Source organism: Orycteropus afer, unplaced genomic scaffold (genome assembly GCF_000298275.1).
Source record: "Orycteropus afer afer isolate SDZICR_OR568_19922 unplaced genomic scaffold, OryAfe1.0 scaffold00124, whole genome shotgun sequence".
In the NCBI taxonomy this organism is placed as follows: domain Eukaryota; kingdom Metazoa; phylum Chordata; class Mammalia; order Tubulidentata; family Orycteropodidae; genus Orycteropus; species Orycteropus afer.
The window spans coordinates 6,319,501-6,331,564 of NW_006921711.1; the positions used below are offsets into that span (position 1 = coordinate 6,319,501).

The 12,064-nt window shown below is 38.5% G+C and overlaps 1 protein-coding gene across 1 annotated transcript in view; it reads right to left on the minus strand.

The window, feature by feature from the left end:
- PIGF (phosphatidylinositol glycan anchor biosynthesis class F) overlaps positions 1–10,388 on the minus strand; it is a 43,127-nt gene extending 32,739 nt beyond the window's left edge. Inside the window, exons 1-3 of the mRNA XM_042781477.1 lie at positions 10,296–10,388; positions 8,635–8,883; positions 7,476–7,567 (exon numbers count right to left, since the gene is read on the minus strand). Of these exons, the coding sequence (XP_042637411.1) occupies positions 7,476–7,567; positions 8,635–8,883; positions 10,296–10,388 (434 nt within the window). The remainder of the gene's footprint in view (positions 1–7,475; positions 7,568–8,634; positions 8,884–10,295) is intronic.
- Positions 10,389–12,064: the final 1,676 nt, after the last annotated feature.

Consider the following 12,064-nt stretch of genomic DNA (forward strand, 5'->3'; position numbering starts at 1 on the left):
ATATATATATATATATATATATATATATATCATATTACTCATTACATTGTGATCATTTGACTGCTAACCAGAAGACTAGCAGTTCACACCCACCAGCCACTCCTCAGAAGGAAGATTGGGCATTTCACTTCCATAGTGATACCATCTTGGAAACCCAAGGAGGGGTCGCTATGAGTCAGAATCAATTCAACGGCAGTGGTTGTTGGTTTAAACTGCTGTTTCCCATACTATATAAAATGAACATTAGATAAGAAATATACATGAATTTGGATTCCACAAATTTAAAATTCGCCAGTTTTAAAAAGTGTCAAGTTATATTTTTCTTTTAAAGAAATACTCATGAAAATGGAAGAATATGCAGACAAGCAACACAGACCCTCTTCAACAAAGAAAAGAACAACCAATTGACAGAGATACAGACGATAATCCTGGAGCCCTGAGCTTTGAAAGGAGCTATACAGAAGTGGACTAGGCACCAACTAGTGGAAAAACCTGAACGAAAACAGTGAGTACAGAGACGGTTAGAGCTGCAGACTGTCAGCTACTCTGACAGAACCAACAGCAAGAATATTTCCAAGTGGTGTTGGGACCTGACAATTGACCTAAAGATTTGCCCTGGTCACCAAGGGCTGCAGGGACGACTGCACTGGTGGCCTATGACTAGGAAAGGAAACAGCAAGGAGGGAGACTACCTGAGCTGTGGACTTTCCACTGTCCAGAGGGTGCAGCCATTTTGATTGTTTACATGCAGCAGCCATTTTGGATATTTAAAGTGACTGAAAGCGCAGCCATTTTGAGTATTTACGAGCGGCAGCCATTTGGGATATTTAAAGTGACTGAGGGCGCAGACATTTTGAATCTTTACAAGCAGCAGCCATTTTGGATATTTAAAGTGACTGAGGGTGCAGCCATTTTGAATCTTTACAAGTGGTAACCATATTGAATTTTAAAGTGATAGATTCTCATTTGGATTCCAGGGACCTAAGAATAGGCTCTGTTTGCCACGATCGGCTAACAATAGGAAAGGAGACAGGTGGTGAGTGTGTAAGTGCTGTCAACTAGCAAATGGAGGAGCACACCCTGCTTGCATAGATAACATACAAAGAAAACTAAAATCGTGGGCAAGTCACTCCAACATACAATCACCAATTAAATATAAACACAAAAACATCACAATGCCTCGGAGACAACAGAGCATCACAGTCGACACAAAGAAGCAAGATAAAGCAGGAGAAACAAGGGGCCAGGATACAGACCCAAAACACAGCCTTGAGGAAAACGCAGCATTGGAACTCCCTGATAAGGAATTCAAAAGAATTATATTAGTTATCTTCCATGAATTGAGAGACAGATCAAGGAAAACACAGAGAAAACCCTAGAACAATTTTTAAAGACAATACAAGAACAAAATGACAAAATAAATGAAAAATTAGAAATGATACAAAATCTACCTACAGAAATCCAGAAGATTAAGAGTAAATTTTCAGAAATAGATAAGACATTGAATGGGCAAAGGAGTACAATTGAATCAATGGAAGACAGAATTAGGGAGATTGAAAGCAAACACCTGAACACTTCTTTGGAAAGGGATAGATCAGAAAAAAGTTCAAAACAAAATGAAGAAAGCCTAGGGTTCATGTGGGATACCATCAAAATGAATAACCTACGTAATTGGAATTCCAGAACAGGAAGAGACAAATAAAACCACAGAGACAATTGTTGAAGATTTGTTGGAAGAGAATTTTCCCGGTAGGATGAAAGATGAGAATATATCCATTCAGGAAGTCCAACGAACCCCAAACAGGATAGACCCCAAAAGAAAATCACCCAGATATATCATCATCAAACTAACCAAAACCAAAGACAAAGAAAGAATCATGAGAGCAGCATGGGAAAAATGGAAAGTTACCTACAAGGGGCAACCAATAAGACTAAGCTCAGATTTCTCAGCAGAAACCATGCAGGTGAGAAGAAAATGAGATGGTATATGTAAAATACTGAAAGAAAAAAGTTTCCAACCGAGAATTATGTACCCAGCAAAATTGTCCCTCAAATATGATGGAGAAATTAGGACATTTCCAGATAAGCAGAAATTAAGGGAATTTGTTAAAACCAGACCAACCTTATAAGAGATGCTAAAGGGAGCCCTTTGGACAGAGAAGCAACAACAGCCAAGAACAACTGACCATTAACACACATGATGATATAACCCAGAAACCAACCCAGCTATGGAAGTATCCAAAGTAAATAAGCCTACAAGATTATAAACAGGGAACCAGAGACATCAATTGACAAATGAGGACAACTACAAACCAAAAAGAGGGAAAAAACTGTGTCATTACAGAACTTCTAGATGGTAGGGAAGTCAAGACAACTACAAGATAGAATGGATTGTTCTAAACTTGGGAAGAAAACTATAAATCACAGGGTAACCTCAAAGAAAAATGAAAACTTTCACATCAAAAAAGAGGACCAGCATGAATATTCAGCAAATACCAAAACAGCAATGAAGGAAGTGATAACATGATTCATAAACAAAACGAGCTCAGCATAGAAAATTATATGGAACAAAGAAATCGACACCATGAAAAACCACATGATAAAAATTACAGCAACAAATTCATATTTGCCGACAATTACATATCTGGCAAGGGACTTATCTCTAAGGTTTATAGTGGAAGAGTAAATGACCAAACTATGGTACGTGGTACATACATATAATGAAATGCTATGCAGCATTAAAGAATAATGTAGAGTCTGCAACACTGCGTCACATGAATGAACTTAGAGGAAATTATGCTGTGTTAAGTAAGTCAATCACAGAAGGACAAATATAGTATTAGTTCGTTGTTGTGGAGGGTCAAGTATAGGTTTATATATGGAGGGAAACCTTCTTTGTTGGTTGCCAGGGGTGGGAGGGAAGGGCAAGTGGCAGCCATTTTGGGTATTTAAAGTGACTGAGGCGCAGCTACTCTGGCAAAAAAAAAAAAAAAAAAAAAAATGCATTGACCCGTGTCACTTTAGTTTTGTGTATTTCACTGTACATAAATTATATTTCAATAAAATGCATTAAAAAAATCCTACAAATAATAATAAAAAAAGAAACACTGATATAGTAATTACATACAGGAATCTATTGACTTTTCTTAAGAAAGACATCCTTTACAAGCGCTTTGCATCACATTTACTAAAGGATGACATGCTAAGAATTTACATTTGCTAATTCTTATATTGGGGAGCTCTGGTAGCATAGTGCCTAAGGCACTTGACTGCCAACCAGAAGGCTGGCGGTTCAAACCCATCAGCTACTCCTTGGAAGGAAGAAGGGGCAATCTACTTCCATAGTGATACTGCCTCGGAAACCCAAGATAGGGTCGCTATGAGTCGGGTACAACTCGACGGCACACAGCAACTATTCTTATATTCTTTAAAAATTTCTTTATTTTAATTAGGATTGTATTGTGTTTTTGGTAAAAGTATACACAGCAAATTAGATACCTATTTGACAATTTCTATACAAATTGCTCAGTGACATTAGTTACATTTTCCAAAATGAGTCAACATTTTTTTTAATTCCATTCTGGATGCTCCATTTCATACAGTGGATTTGTTGTTGTTGTTAATGAGAATATGCACAGCAAAACATACAACCATCCAACAGTTTCTACACATACAATTAGGGACATTGATTACATTCTTTGAGTTGTGCAACTATTCTCACCCATCTTTTTTGAGTTGTTTCTTTCTTATTAACATAAACTCACTGATCCCTAAGGTTCCTATCTAATCTTTCAAGTTGGCTGTTGTCAATTTGATCCCATATAGAAAACTCTTAAAAGAGCATAATGCTCAAGGCAGATCTTTTTTGCTAGTTAAGCTAAATTCTGGTGGTGTAATGCCAAGGTATATGACTGCTAACCAGAAGGTTGGAGGTTCAAACCCACCAGACACTCCACAGAAGGAAGACTGGGCAATCTACTTCCATAAGGAATTACTGCCTTGGAAACCCAAAGGGGTCACTATGAGTTCGAAATCGACTCAATGGCAGAGAGTTTGGTTTGATTTGGATTGTTCAATTTTAAGACTTCAGAGGATAGTTTGAATTTAAGGTTTAAAGAATTCTTATATTTTTATTATAAGAATTCTTGTATTCTTATTATAACTAAATTTTATATATTATTATACTAAGTTCTCTTAGAGGCTTTAAGTGACTGGTCACACAGTTATTGTTCTGGGGTAGTTCCCCCAAATCCCTACTAGTCTACCTACCATTGGTTAACAGAAGGATAGGTAATAGAGGCATTTAATGAATTAAGTTATTTTTTTAAAAGAAGGGTAACACTGCTAAAAAAAAAAAAAAAAAAGGCCAATTATGCTGGTATCCTTACTTGATCCATTAATTAAACACAGCATGGTTTTCCTCAAACACCAACACAGTTAATGTATTTTTTAGTAAAGAAATGTTTTAAAATATAACTGTCCAAAGATGTTCCATGTTGGTGGATTAAAAGACTTACTATTTTTCTGATGTCAAAAGTACCCAGAGTAATCAATAGAGTCAATGCAATCTCGATCAAAATTCCAACAGCCTTCTTTACAGAAATAAAATCAATCCTCAATTTTATATGGAAAGGCAAGAAGCCCCAAATAACTAAACCAATACTAAAAGAGAATAAAATAAGAGGACTCACGTTTCCTGATTTTAAAAACATATGATACACCTATAGTAAATAAATATATAGGACCTTATAAAATTTAAAACTTTTGTTCATTAAGAGACTTTACCAAAAAAGTGAAAAAGCTACTGCTTGGGAGAATATCTTTGGAAACCATATATCAAACAAGAACCTAATAACCAAAGTATATATAAAACACTGACAATGTAACAACAAAAAGACAAACAGCCTAATCATAAAATGGGGAAAGGACTTGAATAGACATTTCCCCACAGAGGACATTGAAATGGCCACCAAACACATGAAAAGATGCTCAGCATCATTAGCCATCAGAGAGAGGCAAATCAAAAGGACAATGAGACACTAAGATAACAAACAAATGAACAAAATCAGAAAATAGCAAATGTTGGCAAGGATATGGAGAAACTGGAAACCTTATCCACTGCTGGTAGGAATGCAAAATGGTACAGCCATTGTGGAAAAAAGTGTGGTGAGTCCTCAAAAAACAAAAATTAAATTACCAGATGACTCAGAAATTCCACTCCTAGGTTTATACCCAAAGACTTGAAAGCAAAGATTCAAAAATAGACTTGTGCACCAATGTTCATTGCAGCATGATTCACAATAGCCAAAAAGTGAAAACAACCTAATGCCCATGAATAGAGAAATGGATAAACAAAACAAGATGTGCTACAGTATGGCTGGAGCTTGAAGACACTATGCTGAGTGAACTAAGTCAATCATAAAAGGACAAATATTGTATGACCTCACTTATACAAAAGGACAAGTCAAAGGCAAATGAATAGAGACCAAAGTTTATTAGTAGTTACCAGGGGTAGGAGGGAAGAGGAAAAGGGCAGTTAACAGTGATGGAACTATCTCATTAAAGGAAAAGTTGCACAGCTGATTATTTTAATTGCTGTCAATAAGTTATTCACCTATAAAAAGTTGAATTGGCAAAGGTGTATGATAGAGATATTCACAACACAAAGAGTAATTGAGGCTGCTTATGTATACCACACACCTCATAAGATTTGGTTCCTTGGTTTGGAGGTCTAGGGTCATGGTTTTATTAAATATCCCAGTTAATTAGCTTAATAACTGGTTTAGTGCTTCTGTGCAACCTTGCAAACTTGCAAGTGGCCATGCAAGACACAACAATTGGTCTCTATTCACCTGGAACAAGAAAGGAAGGGTGAGTCAGGAGTAGGAATAGAATATAGAATGTGTAGCTAACAGCCTCCTTGAACAACTGCTTTCTTTGCCATGAGACCAGAACTAGATGGTGCCTGACAACCATTACTGAACATTTTGATCAAAAATTCCATAGAAGAATTCTGATCAAAAGAGGGGAAACGCAGAACAGAATTTTAAATTCTCATGGACTGTAGACTTCCTGACGCTATGGAAGGTAGATGAACTCCTGAAGCTACTGTCCTGAGATAATCTTTAAACCAAAAATATTCCCTGAAGTCTTCTGAAAACCAAACAATAGTTTACCTTGACTAGTGAAAAAGCCACTCCTCGGAAGGAAGGTTGGGCAATTCTACTTCCGTAGTGATACTGCCTCGGAAACCCAAGGAGGGGTCGCTATGAGTCGGGGCTGACTCGACGGCAAATAACAACAACAACAACAGTGATAAAGGTCTGCTTTGGCCGTTATGCTCTTTTAAGAACTGTCTATATGGGATCAACTTGACATCAGCAACTCGAAAGATTAGTTAGGAGCGTTAGGGGGCAGTGAGTTTATGTTAACAAAGGAACAACTCGGGAAAGGAGGGTGAGAATGGTTGCACAACTCAAAGAATATAATCAGTGTCACTAAATTGTACATGTAGAAATTGTTGAATAGGTTTATGTTTTGCTGTGTATATTCTCAATAACAAAATAAATAGGTGGCAACTTTATGAAAACTTCTTAGCCATAAATAAACACCTTGTGGGAATGAGCTGTTGGGCTTGGGGACTCAGGACCATAGTCTTGGGGGACATCAAGGTCAACTGGCATAACATAGTCCAAAAAGACAAAGTTCTACATCCAACTTTTGGTGAGTCAATTTGGAACATAAAAGCTTATGAGTGGCCATCTAAGGGCAGCTATTGGTCTTTCTCCCTCTGGAGCAAAGAAGAGTGAAGATAATCAAAGATCCATGGAAAGAATTAGTCCAAAGGACTAACAGACAATGCAAATCCCCACCCTCAACACCTTGAGACCAGAAGAAGTAGATGGTGCCTGGCTACCACTGCCAACCATTCTGAAAGGAATTACAATAGGAGGCCCTGGACAGAGTGGGAAAAAATGTGGAACAAACCTCAAAACAATAAAAAAGACCAGGCTTACTAGCCTGATAAAGACTGGTAGAACCCTCAAAACTGTGGCCCTCAGCCACCCTTCAAGCCTGGAATTGAACTTACCTCAGTTGCTCAACTTTCAGACAAACAATAGACAGGTCTATAAGGTGAACAACTAACACCAGGGAAGTCTGCACTCCTTAGAACAATTAACCACACTATATCAAAAGAACAGCATTTGCCCAGGAAGAAAGCTCAGAAGGCAAGAAGGGATGGGAAAGAAAGATAAATGGAAATGGTAAATACTGGGAGGAAGTGGAAAGACTGCTATCACATTGCAGGAACTGCAATCAAAGTCATGAAACAAAATGTATGAATTATTGAGTAGAGAACCAATTTGATCTGTGAATGCTCACCCAAATCACAACAGAAAATTACAAAAATAAATAAATATAATTTAAAGAAAAAAAAATATATAAGTGCCCTAAGGTAAAAATTTCAGACTTACTCTATTAGTGGTGCTCCATATAGAACAAATATTACATGAAAGCTGAAACAAGACACAAGAAAGTAGATACAGCATTTCAAAAATCTTGCTACCTAAAAAAGAAATGAATAATTTGAAAACTCAATAGAACACGTAAGAGACAGCAAGTTATTCCATTTTATCTACAAATACAAAACATTACCACGTTATGTGAAACACCTAAATATTCTCTACATTTGAGTACTAAAGAGTCAAATCACACATCCTGCACATAGTCAAGCACACGGTTTGTAATACAGCAGTGTAAAAAAGAAGGCTAAAAGGCACGTATCACCCCCTCTGATGCCATCGCAAAAAACACTGCAGTGAAAGAGAGGTTCTGTTTCTATGGCATATATTGACCTCTGCCATTAATGAGTATTTAGGAAATATTTACTGATGATAAAGTGTAGGGATACAAAAAACACAAAACAGTCCTTTTTACCAAAGAGCTGCTGAGAATACATTGAATACATTTGCAGAATAAAAATGACCTAAATAATTTACTTCATTTAAAAAAAAAATCCTAAGGAAATCTGTACCAAAAAAAACAAATTACTAAGTAATCTCGCAAATCACATTCATACGACCCATATGCAAAAAGACCTGGTTGCCTGCAAATCAGCATGTGGGACCTGCTTGATTTGGAGCTTAAGAAGATATCATTGTAAAGCATACACACTGAGCATTAAAGTGCCTTAAGTCATCTAACAGAGCTTACACGTAGTAGTGAATAATGTTAAGTGAAGACTTTATTAGTTTAAACAGTCACCATGCCATAATGCAGTGAAGTAACTAATATTGCAGAGAATAGATTCTAACATCTGAAAATTTTACTACTGTTTAGTCAAGGTAGGCCATGTTCAAAACAGAGGTATCATTGGAGGCGTATTTTACAATTCCTAAAAAGCTCATTAATACCTTTCAAAAATGCAAAAATATATGACAATAAACTGTCTTAATCTCACACTGCATAGCAAGCATCTATCAAACATTATAGATAGCCTTCTAGCAAGAAATAGGCTACTGATTCAAAAAAGGAACACCAAGGTAGTGAGAATTGAACTAATATTTAATTCTTCCATTAAAACAAAAAACACTAGCCCCATTCTAAAATCAGTTATGAAGAAATAAGCCTTACCTTGTGTGTTAATGAACTTCTTTTAGAGGGTGTATTTGGTTTCACTACTGAATATAATACAAGATTGACAACAGTTACAAAAACAGAACAGATACACAACCAAATCAGGTGGGTTTCCAATATTGAGAAGTTCTCCAAAAAGAGTGATGGAATGAAGGTACTCAGGATAACTGAAAATATGCACAGGAGATGGGCATACAATAGTCTCTTGATATCAGTATCTTTCATGGTGTTTTCTTGGTTAGCTATCTGATGAAAAACAAATTAAATTAATGACATAAGAGCATATGCAATAATGACCTTTTCCATTGTCCAACCTCTCAAAATCAGCCGTAAGTTAAAGTCAATTTATGGAGAATAATGTATTCATTTCAAAACACAGGAAGATGGATATGCGTAAATGCACATGCAGATTTAACACTATATTTTACCTTAGATTTTCTTACTATGATACTGATACGTCTATGCAAACAGCTCTCAGAGCCTAAAAAAGACACATTTGCTAGTTTCTGAAGTATTTACAACAGGTTTCTGCAAAACTGATACGTGCTAGGCCCAAACAAGCAACACTTTTTACTTTTCTTTTTTTTTTTTTGCCAAAAATCACGGAGATCAGAACTGCATGGATTAAATAATCTGTCCCCACTGGAAATATAACCTATACTTTTTAGAAACCCCATGAATATACTGTGGCCAAGTTGGTGGTGTTTTTTACCATTATGGGCCCTTGGTCCCACATCACAGTACTTCACATCTTCTAGCAAATGCCAAGTGATACTAAGTGTAAACTTGAATATTCAAATGATGATGCCAATCAAGAACACTATGCTAAGGGATGCCAAAAATCAAAACCAAAAACCAGTTGCCATCCAATACATTCTGACTCATGGTGACCACATGTGTTGCAAAGTAAAAGTGTGTTCCATAGAGTTTTCAAGGTTGTGATCTTTCTGAAGCAGATCACCAGGGCTTTCTTAGGAGCCCTGCCACTCAGGGACTTCTAAGGAATCCCAGTCCTCCAAAAATACTAAAATGATAATGTCTCTTGGATGGATATTTAAAGAATGATGTTACAGGTGCCAGATTCCAATCAAAAGTAGAACATTAATGTAAAGAGGGAAAAAAAAATGTACTCGAGACACATACACACACAGAGTGAGAGCAAAAGAGCACTTGAGAGAATAACTTTCAAAGGCAAATATTTTACTGATTAGGAAACAAATTATGTTAGGAGACACATCCAAGGTCTCCAAAGTGCTAAAACCACTCCAAAGCCCAGCCTCTTTATATCACACCAGGAATGGGGGAAAAAAATTAAGGGCAAGAAAGACAAAGGAAAACTTTCTCACAGGTTTTATCCTAAGCTAACTGGGGAGGAGGAGCATTCTTTCTCACAACAGACACTCCTTCGGATTCTTCTGGGCCATTCTCAGAATGCCAAATGACATCAGTAGATTTGGATCCAGGGCTATGAGCAGTAGCCAAACTCAAATGCTTTTTGAATGAATGCACGAACGACAGGCAGTAGGTAAAGAATTTGCCTACAAAGAAACCTGGGGGCCCTTTCTGAGAAACTAGCACTGTTAGGCCTTGGCGTGCCCACGAGGACGTCTAACAGGCGCCCTCTCGGGAGGCAACTGCCCCGGTGAGGTCGGTCAGACCTGGTCCAGATTGACAGAAGGCATCACGGCGGGAGAGAAGGCTCCTCCGAGCTGCTTCCAGAGCAGCCTTCCTGGGAATGGTAGGACGTTCATCTGCAGCCACACCCCTCATTAATCGATCAGGGCTCTGCCCAAGCTTTAACTGGAGGGATTATAGGTCAAGGAACATGCTGAGAGGTGTAATCAAAGAGCACAGGTGGTGGAGACCAGGGAAAGTGAGGTATAGAGGTAGAAAGATACGAAGAAGGGTAGGTCTATCAGGACCGCCGAAATAGATGAACTCGATCGGAAGGTGGGGCACAGAAACTCGCGCCCACTTCTGCAGTTGCGGGGGTTACTTGCACCTCCGGAAGGTGAGTGTGCAAGGGGCTCCAGCTAGGCTTACCTAACTCCTCCGCCCGCGGAAGGGAAAGGGATGCTACCGCCACCCACCATCAGGTGCGAGTCTCTGCCCTGACCCTAGCGCAGGCGCAAGGTTGTGGGGGCGGAAACTCAAGACCAACCAACCAATCGCAAAAGTGGAGAGGCAGGCAGATTGAAGATGCCCCGCCCACTTGATGGCGTTTATTCCTCCCGCGGCTTTCCAGGTATAGGATAGGCGGAAGCTTAGGATTGAGGCCGGAAGTAGATACGAGTACCCGGAAGGGAAATCCTTTACGGACTGTGGTGTTGATGTTTTGGAGCTGGTGTTGGTACTGCTAAGGGAATCGTCAATCGTCCTTCTAAGGATGGTGTGCGAAAAATGTGAGTTAAGGGGCTGGTTCTGTGGGAGAAGGAGACTAGGAGAATTTAGCTGGATATCCCCGGGACCTCTGCCCTTTTTTTTCCTCCCGCAGATCTCTTGATTCTGGTGTCTATTCTATCCTGCCCTTTCACCATCCTACCTCTTCTTCAGTGACGACATACCAAACCATATCCACTGTTGTCTAGTTGATTCCGACGCATATTGACACTATAGGACAGAGTGGAAGTGCCCTATAGGGTTTCCAAATACGTAAATCTTTACGGAAGCTTCTTTGTCCCCCGGAGCGCCTGGTGGATTGGAACCACCGACCTTTCTGTTCGTTGCCGAGCGCTTTAGCCATTTCGCCACGAGGGCTTCTAGCGACCAGGTAGTTCTATATCTTTTCCATTCAGAATGGTCTCAGTTCTGCATCTCTTTGTCTATTCTTGTTGAATCTGCCCAGCCCCGAATCTCATCCCACGCAGCTTTTTCACTGATTCCTTCCTCTCAGACCCTTCAGGGTTGGAATGGATCTTAAGTCTACTGTATCTTGTGTTGGCAGATTAAGCAAATAAAAACACAGAATGCTCAGTTAAACTTAAATTTTAGATAAACCGTGAATTTTATTATTTATTTATTTATTTTGCTATGTCCCATGCAGTATTTGGGGCTTGGCTATGATTATTGTCCTTTGTAATATTTAGGACATGTTTTACTAAAAATATTATTCCTTGTTTATCTGAAATTCAAGCTTAACTAGGCAGGTGAGGATGGCAAGACGTCATCTCAGTTACTTTGTACATATTATCAGGAGGGACTAATTCTTGGAGAAGGGCATCATGCTTGGGAAAATAGAGGGTCATTAAAAAAGAGGAAAATCTTCAACAAAATGGATTGATGCAGTGACTGCAATGTGGGCTCAAAGATTCCTACTAACAGGACCTGGGAATGTTTTGTTCTGTTATACATGGGATCGTTATGAGTTGGCACTGACTTCATGGCTTCTGCATTTTATTTGTCAACCCTAAGTCAGCTACCCATCTAA